General features: G+C 39.9%; 1 protein-coding gene across 2 annotated transcripts in view; it reads left to right on the top strand.

Annotated features, from left to right (window-relative positions):
* Nucleotides 1-16,309, top strand: part of LOC128685726 (sacsin-like) — a 73,203-nt gene that overhangs the window by 30,171 nt on the left and 26,723 nt on the right. For both annotated transcript variants that reach the window (XM_070083359.1, XM_070083366.1), the window contains 3 exons: nucleotides 7,168-7,982; nucleotides 8,357-8,569; nucleotides 14,546-14,705. In XM_070083359.1, the coding sequence (XP_069939460.1) occupies nucleotides 7,168-7,982; nucleotides 8,357-8,569; nucleotides 14,546-14,705 (1,188 nt within the window). The remainder of the gene's footprint in view (nucleotides 1-7,167; nucleotides 7,983-8,356; nucleotides 8,570-14,545; nucleotides 14,706-16,309) is intronic.

Genomic DNA, 16,309 nt, shown 5'->3' with positions numbered 1-16,309 from the left:
ACTTGTTATTATTAATAACATGTATTATTATTAACATGTATGTATTTAATAACATCATTATTTTATTATTATCACACTGGCCGATTCCCACCAAGGCAGGGTGGCCCGAAAAAGAAAAACTTTCACCATCATTCACTCCATCACTGTCTTGCCAGAAGGGTGCTTTACACTACAGTTTTTAAACTGCAACATTAACACCCCTCCTTCAGAGTGCAGGCACTGTACTTCCCATCTCCAGGACTCAAGTCCGGCCTGCCGGTTTCCCTGAACCCCTTCATGAATGTTACTTTGCTCACACTCCAACAGCACGTCAAGTATTAAAAACCATTTGTCTCCATTCACTCCTATCAAACACGCTCACGCATGCCTGCTGGAAGTCCAAGCCCCTCGCACACAAAACCTCCTTTACCCCATCCCTCCAACCTTTCCTAGGCCGACCCCTACCCCGCCTTCCTTCCACTACAGACTGATACACTCTTGAAGTTACGTATTCTGTTTCGCTCCATTCTCTCCACATGTCCGAACCACCTCAACAACCCTTCCTCAGCCCTCTGGACAACAGTTTTGGTAATCCCGCACCTCCTCCTAACTTCCAAACTACGAATTCTCTGCATTATATTCACACCACACATTGCTCTCAGACATGACATCTCCACTGCCTCCAGTCTTCTCCTCGCTGCAACATTCATCACCCATGCTTCACACCCATATAAGAGCGTTGGTAAAACTATACTCTCATACATTCCCCTCTTTGCCTCCAAGGGCAAAGTTCTTTGTCTCCACAGACTCCTAAGTGCACCACTCACCCTTTTCCCCTCATCAATTCTATGATTCACCTCATCTTTCATAGACCCATCCGCTGACATGTCCGCTCCCAAATATCTGAATACATTCACCTCCTCCATACTCTCTCCCTCCAATCTGATATCCAATCTTTCATCACCTAATCTTTTTGTTATCCTCATAACCTTACTCTTTCCTGTATTCACTTTCAATTTTCTTCTTTTGCACACCCTACCAAATTCATCCACTAATCTCTGCAACTTCTCTTCAGAATCTCTCAAGAGCACAGTGTCATCAGCAAAGAGCAACTGTGACAACTCCCACTTTATGTGTGATTCTTTATCTTTTAACTCCACGCCTCTTGCCAAGACCCTCGCATTTACTTCTCTTACAACCCCATCTATAAATATATTAAACAACCACGGTGACATCACACATCCTTGTCTAAGGCCTACTTTTACTGGGAAATAATTTCCCTCTTTCCTACATACTCTAACTTGGGCCTCACATATATGTTATAAATAATAATAGTACATATTATTAATAACATGTATTATTATTAACATGTATGTTATTAAATACCATTGCCTCAATCACTGCCTCTACCACTCCAGTCACACTCAATCTACAAGCACCAAACACAATGAATTATTGTGAAATGTTTGGAAGAGCAGGGAGACTAATGTTCATTCCAGCATAAACAAAGTCACACTGACGATGTGTTAACCACTCCCTCGTATTTTTGTACAATTTCCTTCTTCAATTATATCATATTTATTATTATTATTATTATTATTATTATTATTACTATTGTTATTATTAGCTGTAGCAGAAATGTTTAATTCTTTGCAGTGTTCAAGAGTAAACACATGATGTCACCGTCTAATACCTGTCCGAATAGCCATTCCAATATGCAGTCATGAATGGGTTTACATTATTTATACTATAGTTTAATAGCAAATAATGAACAAACAAAACACTCACCACACTGAGTGGTGGGAGGGCTGGCTGCCAGTTGCAGGGGTCGGAGGGAGGGTAGTAGGGACTCGCAGGTGGCGGGAAACTTAAATATGATTTGGCGGCTGGGAATTTGGTGGCTGGGAATTTGGCGGTTGGGAATTCGCGAATGTGTGAAGCCCGTGAAAGTTGAAAACGTGAATGTTGAGGGAGACCTGTATATACGTTCGGACCGTTTAAGGGTTAAAACAATTTACAATATGATGTATTACAGTTGTATTTAAAACAATAAGTGGTTAAGCATTTATCAGTACAATATTGAGTAGCTTTTGAGAAACTGGTAGTGGTTAGGTATGGTTTGTCTGGTTAATTTTGGATAATGAGATGATTTCTTATTTGGGCCTTAAACTGATTTGCAGACAGGGGTCCTTTAGTTTGTTCTGGCAATGAATTCCAGATCTTCAGGCCTTTTACGTGCATAGTATTTTTGCATAGGAGAGATGGGCACGGGGGATATCGAAGAGTGATCTGTGTCTCGCATTATGGTTGTGTGTTCTGTAATAGTTATCAAGAAGGAGTTTGAGAGGAGGGTTTACATTAGAGTATAGTGTTCTGTGTATGTAGTAGGCACAGTAATAAGTGTGGCTGTTTTGTATATTTAGCAAGTTAAGACTCTTGAAAAGAGGAGCATGGAGATGTGACTAATGAACAGAGAAAATGTTATTTTAGTGCCAGGAATGTTTGCATTGTTTATTCTGGATCCTATCTTGAAATTGGCATCTTTAGAAATTTGTGTGAAATTGGCCAAATTGCCAATTTCTGACCACTTTATTGGGTAGCTGAAACAGGTAAATGTGTGGTTTCTTGTACTCAGTCGACAGAATAGAAGTAAGTTTATTCAGGTATATACAAATACAGTTACATACATTATCATACATAGCAGCATATGTGTAGAGAACTTAGGATAACCCAAAAAAAAGTTAGACAAAGTAACTTATTTCTACTGAGGTCCTTTGAGATCATCGTGTAGTCGATGGGTTTTAATGCATAATAAACCAGCTAGCCATTTTGTATAACAAACCAGAACAAATCTTGCAAGAACCTTTGCAAGATCCATTCTTGCAAGAGTTGCACTGAGGTAAAGGTTCAGTGCAATGCTTGCATAAACCTTGCTGAATTTAAACAGCACTACAGAAGGAATATATTAGAGCTAAATTTAAATCCAAAGACCTACAAAACCCTTTCACAGTGATAAACATCTTCACAGTACCACAGTCAGACATTTACCAATTTAGTGAAAAATTAGGAAGCACTAAAAACAACAGACTTAGCCCCACTCCATAAAGGTGGCAGTAAAGCAATTGCAAAGAACTACAGACCAATAGTACTAACATCCCATATCATAAAAATCTTTGAGAGGGTTCTAAGAAGCAAGATAGCCAACCACCTAGATACCCATCAATTACACAACCCAGGGCAACAAGGGTTTAGAGCAGGTCGCTCCTGCCTGTCCCAGTTACTGGACCACTGTGACAAAGTCCTGGATGCTGTAGAGGATAAACAAAATACAGATGTAGTATACACAGACTTTGCAAAAGCATTCAACAAGTGTGACCATGGTGCAATAGCACACAAAATGCTTGATAAAAGAATAACGGGAAAAGTTGGTAGATGGATCTACAACTTCATGACAAATAGAACACAAAGAGTAAACAGAGTAAAGTCCTAGGCAGCCATTGTAAAAGCTCTGTTCCACAAGGCACGGTACTCGCTCCCATTCTATTCCTCATTCTCATTTCTGACATAGACAGAGATGAAAGCCATAGCTCTGTGTCTTCCTTTGTCGATAACACCCAGATCACCATGGCAGTGACCTCCATCGAAGACATCAACCAAATCTTCAAATGGGCCGCTCAAAACAATATGAAGTTCAACAAGGAGAAATTTCAACTACTCAGATATGGAAAACTTGAAGATATTAAAAATGTGTTAGGGTATACCACAAATTTTAACTATACAATAGAGCAGAAAAGTAATGTGAAGGACCTGGGAGTGATAATGTCAGAGGATCTCGCCTTCAAAGACCACAACAACGTATTGACCTCATCCGCTAGGAAAATGATAGGGTGGATAATGAGAACCTTTCAAAACTAGGGACACCAAGCCCATGATGATTCTCTTCAAATCGCTTGTGCTGTCTAGGCTGGAATACTGCTGTACACTAACGGCCCTTTTCAGGGCTGGCGACATTGCAGACCTGGAGAGTGTACAAAGAACTTTCACGGCACACATAAGCGAGATAAGGCACCTAAACTACTGGGAATGGTTGAAGGTCCTTGATCTGTATTCCCTCAAATGCAGGTGAGAGAGATGCATGATAATGTACACTTGGAAGGTCCTGGAGGGATTGGTACCAAACCTGCACACGAAAATCACTCCATATGAACGCAAAATACTCGGCAGGAGATGCAATATTTCCCCAATGAAAAGCAGGGGCGGTACGAGTACACTGAGAGACAACACAATAAGTGTCCGGGGGCCCAAGACTGTTCAATTGCCTTCCAGCATACATGAGGGGGATTACCAATAGACCCCTGGCTGTCTTCAAGAAGGCACTGGATAGGCACCTAAAGTCAGTACCTGACCAACTGGGCTGTGATTCGTACGTCGGCTTGCATGCAGCCAGCAGTAACAGCCTGGGTGATCAGACCCTGATCCACAATGAGGCCTTGTCTCAGACTGGGCTATGGGGGCATTGACCTTTGAAACCCTCTCCAGGTAAACTGATGCACACATGAACAAAGACCACTTGCTGCTCACAGGTGACTTCAGTATAAATCTTCTGCATGACCAGGACATACAGGTAACTGAATTCACAAACACTATGAGCAACTTCTTGCTGCTGCCAACAGTAACAAAACCTACAAGAATCTTGCTACACTGTTAATTCTACACTTTATCGCTGGCTGGAGCTATAGCCTTTATCGATACCTGCTGCTTTAGTATCATACATTTTGTAGAATCACTGAATCACTGCAGAAGGCACATTCTCCCCTCTCTCTTCCTCCTCTACTTTAGTACTTTGCTATGGGTTTTTTCTTGAATTCTATTGTGTTTCTAACCTTCTTTATCAAAGGGCTGGTACTAGGAGCTTTCTTTGGGCCCATGGTGGCTTATTTAGCAGTTGCAAGCACAAAAAACAATGAATTATTATGAAATGTGTTGTATGAACCCGTGGGGTGATGGTCACATGCTAGTAAACAACGGCACACTGAGTGTGACTGTGAATAGTGCGGGAGACTGGCTTTGTGTGCGTGCCCTGTCAGACACATAAGAACATAAGAAAGGAGGAACACTGCAGCAGGCCTGTTGGCCCACACTAGGCAGGTCCTTTACAATTCATCCCACTAACAAACATTTGACCAACCCAACTTTCAATGCCACCCAAGAAACAAGCTCCGATGTGAAATTCCTACTCAAATCCATCCCCTCCCACTCACGTATCAGAAGGTCGCCAAATCATGAGTCCAATCACGAACCATGAAGCTAAAATTTGCCGAAAAAACTTGTCGAAAGTCGGATTTCATAAGTCGCAGCCGCCGAACGGCGGGGGTCCACTGTACATAACATAAAACAGAAGGAACACTGCAGCAGGCCTACTGGCCCATGCAAGGCAGGTCCATGTCACTCCTCCCCCTCCAGCTTAGACCAATGACCCACCTAAGCAGGTCACATCCACTGAAGGAAGGAGCAAGACCTAGTAGCACAAACTAGTCAGGTCCAACTCACACTCACTCACCTATTTAGCTAACCCTTGCTGTATTTGTTATCATTGTTACACACAAACATATCTGTCTGTCTGTCTGTCTCTGCTTATCTGTCTTTCTGTCTGCCTGTGTGTGCCTTGAGCATATATCAAACTACTTGAAGAATGGTGTTATGACAACTGTTGACAGCTCCGTGACATTTGATAAATGGGCACTAGGGTAACCCTGGCTTTACTTGTTTTCACTGATACACACAAACATGTTTGTCTGTCTGTCTGTCTATCTATCTATCTATCTTTGCCTGGAATTTTTGGGTTGTCCTAAGTAATTTACACTATGTATAATAACTGTACTTATGTGTACATGGGAGGGAGACAGACAGAGATATAGACAGATAGAGAGACAGCCAAAGCCTAATGGTAAGTGTGCACTATATAAAAAATCCTGCAGGGTGCAGTGCATAATGAGAAGAACGGTGGCTGCACTCTTGGTGTAAAAGTGACTTTGCAGTGTATTTTTGTATGGTTTGTATTGTTGCATTCTCGTTTTTTGGTCTCATTTGATAGAATGGAAGATATATTACAGAAATAGATATAATTTTGATTGGTTTCATGCTGGAAAGTATGTTAAAATTGAGCTCATAGTAGTGGAACTGTTTGATTTTTGCCGTTGTTCAAGAGTAAACAAATAACGCCACCATCCAATGTATGTCCAACTGGCTGGTCTAATACACAGTCATGAATGAGTTAGCATTATTTATACAATTGTTACAATAATGCAGTAGTCTGCATAACAGTAAATCTTCTAGTTTTTGTGTGAATAAAAATTAAAAATGGAAAGCAAGCATAATATAAGAGGAGGCTGGAGATGTGACTGATGGACAGAGAAAATGTTACTTTCGTGCTAGAAATGTCTGCATTGTTTATTCTGGACCCTATTTTGAAATTGGCATCTCTTGAAATTTGTGTGAAATTGGCCAAATTACCGAATTCTGATCACTTTATTGGGTAGTGAAATAGGTAAATGGGCAGTTTCTTGTACTCAGTCAACAGAATAGAAGGAATACTAGCAAAATAGCTATGAGTTTGGTAGACTGGAACAATGGAATGGGCCAAAAATAGGGCATAAAGTGGGTGAAATCACCGATGGGTTAAAGTGTTTTTTAGCCTAACCACTCTGTAATCCAGCAAAATGACTAATCTGGCACCCTACAGGTTCGAGTGATACCAGATTAGTGATGGTCATCCTGTACACACATTCAAATCTAGTGATATTTTTACATGTGTAATACATTTTCCTTATCAGAATATTGATTTTTTCCAATATTACAATAATTGCATTTTACTTAATTAACTGATTACAGTGAAAAAGGAAATTATAGGGGATGTATTGGTTCACCTGTGAATTATCTTTCAAGTCACACCAGCATTATACACCTACACTACTTGATAAACACTATTATCCCCATCAGTTAATACACAGAAATCACAAGAAAATTATCAGAAATTTTCCACTTAATAATGTAATGCTAGTGCTAATACATGTGAGGTAATAATGCTATTTAAGGCCTATACAGCAGTAATATATAGGCCATTAGTGTAGCTTCAGTAAGGCAAGTCCTTTTTAATAATCACTTATTGTTTCCAATTTTTTCCCACAGATGTTGTAACAATCATCAGTGGTGATAAGGTGCTCTTTATGGATCCAAGTGAGCCAGAAAAGAAAATGTGCCGCATCCTTTCTTTAAATAAATTAATGAGTATCTGCCCCCTTGAAGACTGTCTATATTTATGGAGTAATTACTTAAGCACACAGAACATAAATGATGGCTATTTTCCCTCTACACTGTTCTGGTTTCCACTTAGGCAGAGTCCATCTGAGTTATCAGATACTGTGTACTCATACGAACATGTTATAAAGTTGTTTGAATCATTTGGTGTGGAAGCTGCTGAATGTCTAACCTTTCTGAAATCTCTAGAAAAAATATGCTTGAAGAGGATCATTGAAGATAATAAGCTTCCAACAATCACCCATGATGTACAATTAAATAGTCCATTCATGACTGAAGTTCAAGGAAAGAGAAAAAACTTTAGACAGAGGCTCAAAGAATGTAATGGATTTCCATCTCAAGCAATTACTTGTTGCTATGATGTTACAGTTAAAAGTGTGCAAGAAAATAACACAAAGCAACGGGTAATGCGCATTCTTCACTATTTACCAGGTACAAATGAAACTGCATCAGTAACCTGGAGAGGCAAAAACAGTAACAGACACATGCCTCTAGTTGGTGTAGCTGCACCCATTACAACACATGGATCCCCTTGGTCTAATGGGCATATTTTTTGCTTTCTGCCATTACCTTTAGAATTTGCCAACAATACCAATCTTCCTGTTCAGGTCAATGGTTTCTTTGCACTTGATCAGAATAGAAGACATGTCAACTGGAAGACTGAAGAGAGCAGTGATGAACCTGAGGTGAATATTAAAGATTTATTTGTTATTAGTTAGTTTATAATTCTATACCTGATAGTGTGTGAATATGAGATTAAAGATATGAGTAGGGATCATCTCAGGAATAGTTAGAGAAAAGGGTGCATGGAGGCTTCAAGTGTTTAGGGCTTGAGTGCATCCAGCAGGCTTGCATAAGAGGATATTACAATGGAGTGGGTAGAGATTAGCAGCTTTTAATGGATGTTTTGTTTGGAATGTGAGCAAAGTAACTTTAATGAATGGAAAGCCAGTTAGTTGGACTATATATATGCATGAATTCATACATTATTCTCTTTTTAGTATTGATGGGATTAAAATGTCTTGGTATGCTTTGATAATCAATATATTACTTTTTGTAGGTATTGTGGAATGAAGAACTGGTATCCAAAGTTATTGTTGAAGCATACTTTACCCTTTTGTGTGGGGTTCTTGAAGATTTGAAATCAAAGTCTTTTCACATGGAAACCTGGTATAATCTCCTTCCACACATAAATTCCTCAAAGGGAAGATGGAGAGAACTTGCTACTGCATTATGGTCAAGACTGAAATCACTCCCTATTTTGTACTCAGAGGTAAGTGTTTCCATTTATGGAAGAATGCTGATGAAGGCACATTAATTTTGCTTCTAAAAATACAAGTAAAAATTGCATAATTGCACTGCAAATTTAACATCCCAGAAAACCAATTATAGAAGCAATGACAATGGTAACTATTTCACAAGAAAATCTATTAACCCTTTGAGGGTTTCGGACGTACTAGTACGGCTTACGACCCAGGGTTTTTGACGTACTAGTACGCCTAAATTCTAGCGCCCTCAAATCTAGTGGGAGAAAGCTGGTAGGCCTCCATATGAAAGAATGGGTCTATGTGGTCAGTGTGCACAGTTTAAAAAAAATCCTGCAGCACACAGTGCATAATGAGAAAAAAAAACTTTGACTAATGAACAGAGGAAATGTCATTTTAGTGCCAGGAATGTATTTCTTGTTTGTTCTGGACCCTATTCGGAAATTGGCATCTTTTGAAATTTGTGTGAAATTGGCAAAATTGCTAAATTCTGACCACTGTACTGGATAGTTGAAATTGGTAAATGGGTGGTTTCTTGCACTCATTCAATAGAAAAAATGGAGTTCTAGCTAAATATTCATGTTTTTTGTCGACTAGTACAGTGGAACTGGCCGAAAATGGGGCTCAAAATGGGCAGAATCACCAATCCGTAAACATCGCCGAGACCGCTAACTTCGCGAGAGCATAATTCTGTAAGTTTTCCATCAAATTTCATATTTTTGGTGTCATTATGATCGGGAAAAGATTCTCTATCTTTTCATAAGAATTTTTTTTTTTTTTTTTTTTTTAAATTTGGCCGACCCTGAGAAAAAGTCTTGGAGAGGGCCTGTCGACCCTCAAAGGGTTAATTACAATAGTATGTACAGTGGACCCTCCCTTTTCATCTTTAATTCATTCCAGAGAATCTGACGAAATGTGAAATCGACAAAAACTGGAACCATTTTCCCCTTAAGAAATAATGAATACAGAAAAGATGGAGAAATCAAGTATAAAACAATAACAACATGTCACTTACCTTTATTGAAGACTTGTTGGTGTTTAGAAGATGGGAGGAGGGGAGAGTATGGAGAAGTTACACTATTGTTTGGAAGGGGAATCCCCTTCCATAAAGAGAGCTCTTGCAGCTCTACCCTCTACCACCATAACAACCACTACCACCATCATAGCTGCTACCACCCTCTACCACAATCACTACCACTCTATTCCACTATCACTACTACCATCACAACTGCTGCCACCCTCTATGTACCACCATCATTACCACCCTCTACTACCATCACAACTGCTACTACCCTTTACCACCATCACTACCACCCTCTACCACCATCACAATCACTACCACCCTTTAGCTGTGTGTAAGAAAGTCTAGTTATGCATAGAATTTTTGGGACTTACTTCCAGTGAGGTGGGATCTAGCACTTTTTTAAGTGAGAGCCAGTTGTCCTTTGTAGAAATTCATAATTACTTGTGTCCTTATGGATGTAAGAGAAGAGGCCAAAGAGACAGAGAGGACATTTGAATGAAAATAGTGAAAAACTGTGAAGTAGAAGCTTCCATATTCTGATGCACAAGGCCTGCAAAGCTTATGGGGGGTGCAGGAAAGGGGAGAGTGACCATTAACCATTAGATACTTGAAAAATGTGGCCCAAACTGGACAGTGACAACCTGCACAGTCACAACACTTGAAATAGCTCCTGCATCACCCAGAACAGTTATCATAAATTGTTGGGGTCTGTACCCTTTCATAATTGCAAGGGACATGTGCTAAGAGGAAAGATGTAGATATAAGCCATCTTTGATGAATCATTTGACTTGTCTGGTTGATGGCTGCTTGTTCAGGACAAACAGCTACTTGCTCATTGTGTGATGTAACAGAATTGGTCCTGGGAAAGGGCTATCCTGCAGGACTTACTTGAGCTTCAGTTGGGTGTGAAGAGTGCCAGGAATCACCTGGGAGAAAGTAGGATCCCCTTCCCTCTACTCTGCAAGCACCAAAAAATTGCAAGAGAGATCATTTTAATCCCTTGTTCTGAGAAGGATCATCTTTAGATGACTTTGTGAACTACAGAGGAGCCTCTTCCCCAAAATGCACTCATAGGAAGCCTCTGGAAGTGAAGCTTTCTGGCCTGACAAGGAGCACTTGGTCAGGTGTTTTGCTGAACTGAGCAGAATGATTGGCAGTTACTGCAGAGTGGAGAGAAGTGGCTGTGTTGTGTTCGAGGTTGCTCCTATTGTTCTACTGCTTTGAAGCCAGTGTCATCTGTCCTGTAGCACTACACCATGAGCTCAGTTCATTCAAATAAGCTGTGAATGGTAAATTTGGGCAGATAAGCTGTGAACGGTAAATTTGGGCCTAGGTGTGAGAGACTGTGTCTACACAGTAAGTGTGCACCAAATAAAAATAAAATCCTGTAGCAAGCAGTGCTTTATGGGAAATAAAACTGCAACTGTGTTTTTGGTTTAAAACAGCAACTTTGCAGTGTATTTTCGTATGGTTCTTATTGTTGTATTCTTGGTTTCTTGGTCTCGTTTGATAGAGAGGAAGCTATAGTACAGAAATATAAATGATTTTGATTGGTTTCAGGACTGAAAGTAACTTGAAATTGAGCTCAAAGTAGCAGAAATGTTCAATTTTTGCCAATATTCCAGAGTACACAAATGATGTCACTCATCCAATACGCGTCAATCTGGCCATTCTAATATGCATTTACAAATGCACTAACATTGTTTATACAACTAGTACAGTGGACCCCCAACTTGCAATATTAATCCGTTCCTGAGAGCCCATCGTCAGACGAAATGATCGTAGGTTGAATTAACTTTCTCCGTAAGAAATAATGGAAATCAAATTAATCCAGGCAAGACACCCAAAAGTATGAAAAAAAAAATTTTACCACATGAAATATACATTTTCCTACACAATAGTAGAGCAGTACATACACAATATATATTGTGCATGTACTACTCTACTAAATGAAGAATAAATGACATCTTTATTGAAGATTCAGCAATGACTGATGAGACACTGTGTCCTGGGAGTGCCTTTTCCTCCTGAGTAATGTAGGTCCTGTTTGGCATTTTCTTCCAGAACAGGCATTATCACACTGTGTATGCCACTACGATTCTTAAATCTCTCAAACCAACCTTTGCTGGCCTTAAATTCACCAATATGAGCACTAGTTCCAGGCATTTTTTCCTGTTCACCTGGGTGTTAGTCGACTGGTGTGGGTCGCATCCTGGGAGACAAGATTAAGGACCCCAATGGAAATAAGTTACAGTCCTCGATGACACACTGACTTTCTTGGGTTATCCTGGGTGGCTAACCCCCTGGGGTTAATTGTTTCTCGGTCTTCTCGATAAGCCACACCAACAACGGTGCTACAGCAGCAGCAGCTGACGGTGCTGCAGCAGCTGACAGTGCTGCAGCAGCAGCTGACCATGGTACGAAATAGTTTTTCGATAGCATTTCTCACCCTTTTTACCACAGGGTTGGCACTAGAAGCTTTCTTTGGACTCATGGTGGCTTATTGAGCAGTTAGAAGCAGTAAAAACAATGGAATAATACAAAATATTCCGAATGTATGCTTGGGAGCGACTGCTCAAGCGTGTAAACATTGGCACACTAAGGCCAGCTGAGGCGCGCTCAGTTGGACACATGAGGACAGGTACCGGACGAATGCTGTAGGTCGAGTTTTTCAGTGTATGTCAGGGTGCTGAAACACATCGTAGGTCATTTTTAACATAGGTTGGGGACATCATACCTTGGGGGTCCACTATATTACAATAATGCAGTAGTCTGCATAACAGTAAATATTCTATGTTTTGTGTGTGAATAAAAATTAAAAATGGAAAACAAGTACAGTGGACCCCCGGTTAACGATTTTAATCCGTGCAAGAGGGGTAATTGTTATGCGAAATAATCGTTATGTGAATGAATTTTCCCCATAAGAAATAATGGAAATAAAATTAATCCGTGCAAGACACCCAAAAGTATGAAAAAAAAAATTTTACCACATGAAATATACATTTTCCCACACACAAAGAGAAGGATACATGCACAATAGTAGAGTAGTACATGCACAGTATATATTGTGCATGTACTAGTCTACTAAATGAAGAATAAATGACACTTACCTTTATTGAAGATGCAGCAATGACTGATGAGACACTGTGTCCTGGGAGTGCCTTTTCCTCCTGAGTACTGTAGGTCCTGTTTGGCATTTTCTTCCAGAACAGGCCTTATCACACTGTGTATGCCACTACGATTCTTAAATCTCTCAAACCAACCTTTGCTGGCTTTAAATTCACCAATATGAGCACTAGTTCCAGGCATTTTTCCCTGTTCACCTGGGTGTTAGTCGACTTGTGTGGGTTGCATCCTGGGAGACAAGATTAAGGACCCCAATGGAAATAAGTTAGACAGTCTTCGATGACACTGACTTTTTTGGGTTATCCTGGGTGGCAAATCCTCTGGGGTTAATTGTTTCTTGGTATTCTCAATAAGCCACACCAACAACGGTGCTACAGCAGCAGCAGCAGCTGACAGTGCAGCAGCAGCAGCAGCTGACAGTGCAGCAGCAGCAGCAGCTGACAGTGCAGCAGCAGCAGCAGCTGTACCACCAATAGTAGCGATGGTTGATTGGGGTTTATTATACAACCTGGCCAGCTCGGAGACATGCACTCCACTTTCATACTTATCAATGATCTTTTTCTTCATCTCTATTGTAATTCTCACCCTTATTGCTGTAGGGTTGGCACTAGAAGCTTTCTTGGGGCCCATGGTCACTTATTTTCCAGAAAAAGCACCGAAAACACTGTAATAATACGAAATATTCCGATTGTATGCTTGGATGTTACCGCGGAGGCTGGCTGGTAAACAATGCCACCGGCGGAACATGTGAGCGTGGCTCAGGCCGCACATTGGACGCGTCTCGGACGAAAATCGGTAAGCGGGTTTTTAAGCGGTATGTGAGGCAAAATTTTTGCAATTAAAGTAAGCGGTATGCGAAATAATCGCTATGTGATGCCATCGTTATGCGGGGGTCCACTGTATAATGTAGGAGAGGCCTGGGGACATGACTAATAAACATTAGGAAATGTTATTTTAGTACCAGGAATGTTTGTATTGTTTATTCTGGACCCTATTTTGAAATTGGCATTTCTTGAATTTTGTATGAAATGGCCAAATTACCAATATATGATCACTTTATTGGGTAGTTTAAATAGTTGAATGGACAGTTGCAGTGAAATGGAAGACATGTTAGTGAAAAAGCTAAGAATTTGGTCAACTGGAACAATGGAATTAGCATAAAATCAGACTCAAAGTGGACAAAATCGCGAATGCACAAATATCGCTGACACAGCAAAATTTGCAGAAGTGTAATTTCATCAGTTTCCATCAAATTTTGTACTTTTTGTTTTATTTACCTTTAGAAAAAGATTACCATTTCATGAGAAAAAATAACAATTACTTTTTTAAATTCGTCAACCCTGAGAGCAAGTTTAGAGAACAGGGGTCATGATCTTGAAAGGGCTAGTGGTGCTGGCCAGAGAGAGAGAGAAAGAAACAATGAAACTGAAGCATAAGGCAGAACAAAAAAAAAAAAAAATCTTACTGGAGTCTAGGGTGTCTAGTAGAAGCATGAAAGTGTACCAGTTGTGTTCCTAGTAGGTTATCAGTGTCCTGTCTCAAAAATAATTATTATAAGATACCAAATATTCTCAGAATGTATAAAAATGTTGTCTTCTCTACTTTTCATGGTTTAGATTTAATGTACTAGATAGGTTAACTTAGTCTGGTGTTTAAGCATGTTGTTTGACAGTTCAGATTGCTGTCTTGCAAGTTTATTATTTTGTAATCCCAAAAGTAATGGTTATATAGTAGATTGATTTTTGCATGCCACATACCAGTATTGTAGTCTTGAACCATACCTTCTTCCCATTCCTATGGATAGTTTCATATTCAGTCTGCTTTATCTTCACAGGTAAAAGGTTGTATGATGAGACCAGAGGATGTTGTAACAGATAACTCTCTCAATACCTGGCCCCAGCATGTGTCCAGCAGTGTCAGAGATTTCCTTGAAGCACAAGGCTTCCCTCTTGCTTCCGTGCCTGAACCTATCTTGACCTCCCTCCAGTCTCTTGGTAAGCCTGTGTTAAAATTTTCTTCTTGACACTGGCAGTCTTCCACCAAAGTATGGTGACCCAAGAAAGAGGATAAACATTCACTCATAAATTCAATTCTTGTATTACCAGAAGCATTCTAACATAAAATTCAAATGACCTCTGGACTGCAACATCCTCACCTCTCCTTCAGAGTGCAGGCACCGTACTTCCTACCTCCAGGACTTAAGTGCATCTAATCAGATTTTCCCTGAATTCCTAATCAGATTTTCCCTTAATCCCTTCATGAAAGTTACCTTGCTCATCACACTCCAGTAGCACAGTCATAAAAATCTCATTTCTTCACTCCCATCAAACATGTTCACATAAGGCTGTTGGATGTTCAAGCCCCCTAACACTCAAAAACTCCTCTAACCCCCCTTATTCCAAACCGTAATAAGATGACCCCCCTATACAGTGGAACTCCGGTTTTCATACGAACCGGATATCGGACGTTTCGGATTTGGAATCCTTTTTTGGGTAAAAATTTTTTCTGGATGTCAGACCTCGAACCAGAAATCATACATATCAGATACGTCCATCAGCCCGGGGATGCTGTTAATCTGGCTTTGCCACTGGTTGAGTGAGCATTCATCCGAAACATTTCACAATTTTTGTGCTTGTTTATTGACTGCGACTGCAAAATAAGCCACCATGGACCCAAAGAAAGTTCCTAGTGCCAGCCCTGTGGTAAAGGGCTGAGAGAGAGGGGAGAATGTGTGTTCTTCAATGATTCAGGGATTCTACGAAATGTACAATACTAAAGCAGCAGGTCAATAAAAGCTGTAGAGTCAGCCAACAAAGTGTATGATTAACATTGTAGGAAGTAAGTTAAGCGATTAAGTGATAGAAAAAGGACGGCAAGAAACTAACTCCTCAAGTGTTGTTGGAGGTATATGGGGCCACTGACAACATACGCCACCTGCGTATCTTCCACCACCCTAAACCAGTGCCAACATCTCCTCTAAGTAAGTGTAAATATTTCTTATTTATAAATTACGTACATTGTTTCAGTGTGAATAGTGGTGGTGGCCTCTGCTGCTGCCGCCACCACCACCATATATACAGGCTTATGCTGTTAGTGGCCTTGATAAACCCAACAACACCACCACCACTCCTCACATACGTAATGACATATTTTATCCATTCTAGAGTATATATCATGTTTCTATGTTATTAATATTTTTTATTATGTCATATTAGATGAATTGTGATAGATATACAAGCTGTGGACTTGATATTAGCACGTCATATTTAAGTATTTTGTCCTCCAAACAAACTCTCCTCCCTCTCCCCTCACTGTTTTCCATACACCAACAAGTCTTTCAATAAAGGTATGTAATAGTGATTTAAATGTTCATTGATCCATTTCATTAGTGCTTTATATATATTTATTGTCGTTCTCTGTATGTAAAACTATAGTTATTCTTTAAAAAATGTATTTTTTGTTAATATTTTTGGGTGTCTGGAATGGATTAACTGTATTTACATTATTTCTTAGGGAAATATTGCTTCAGTTTTCCTTTCTGGATCGGATTAAGTACGAAAACCGGAGTTCCACTGTACTCTGGATTTATATATTCTCC

The sequence above is a fragment of the Cherax quadricarinatus genome, chromosome 1 (assembly GCF_038502225.1).
Source record: "Cherax quadricarinatus isolate ZL_2023a chromosome 1, ASM3850222v1, whole genome shotgun sequence".
NCBI lineage: Eukaryota > Metazoa > Arthropoda > Malacostraca > Decapoda > Parastacidae > Cherax > Cherax quadricarinatus.
Note: the sequence above shows the minus strand (reverse complement) of the source record. Positions and strands in the feature narration are given on the sequence as shown.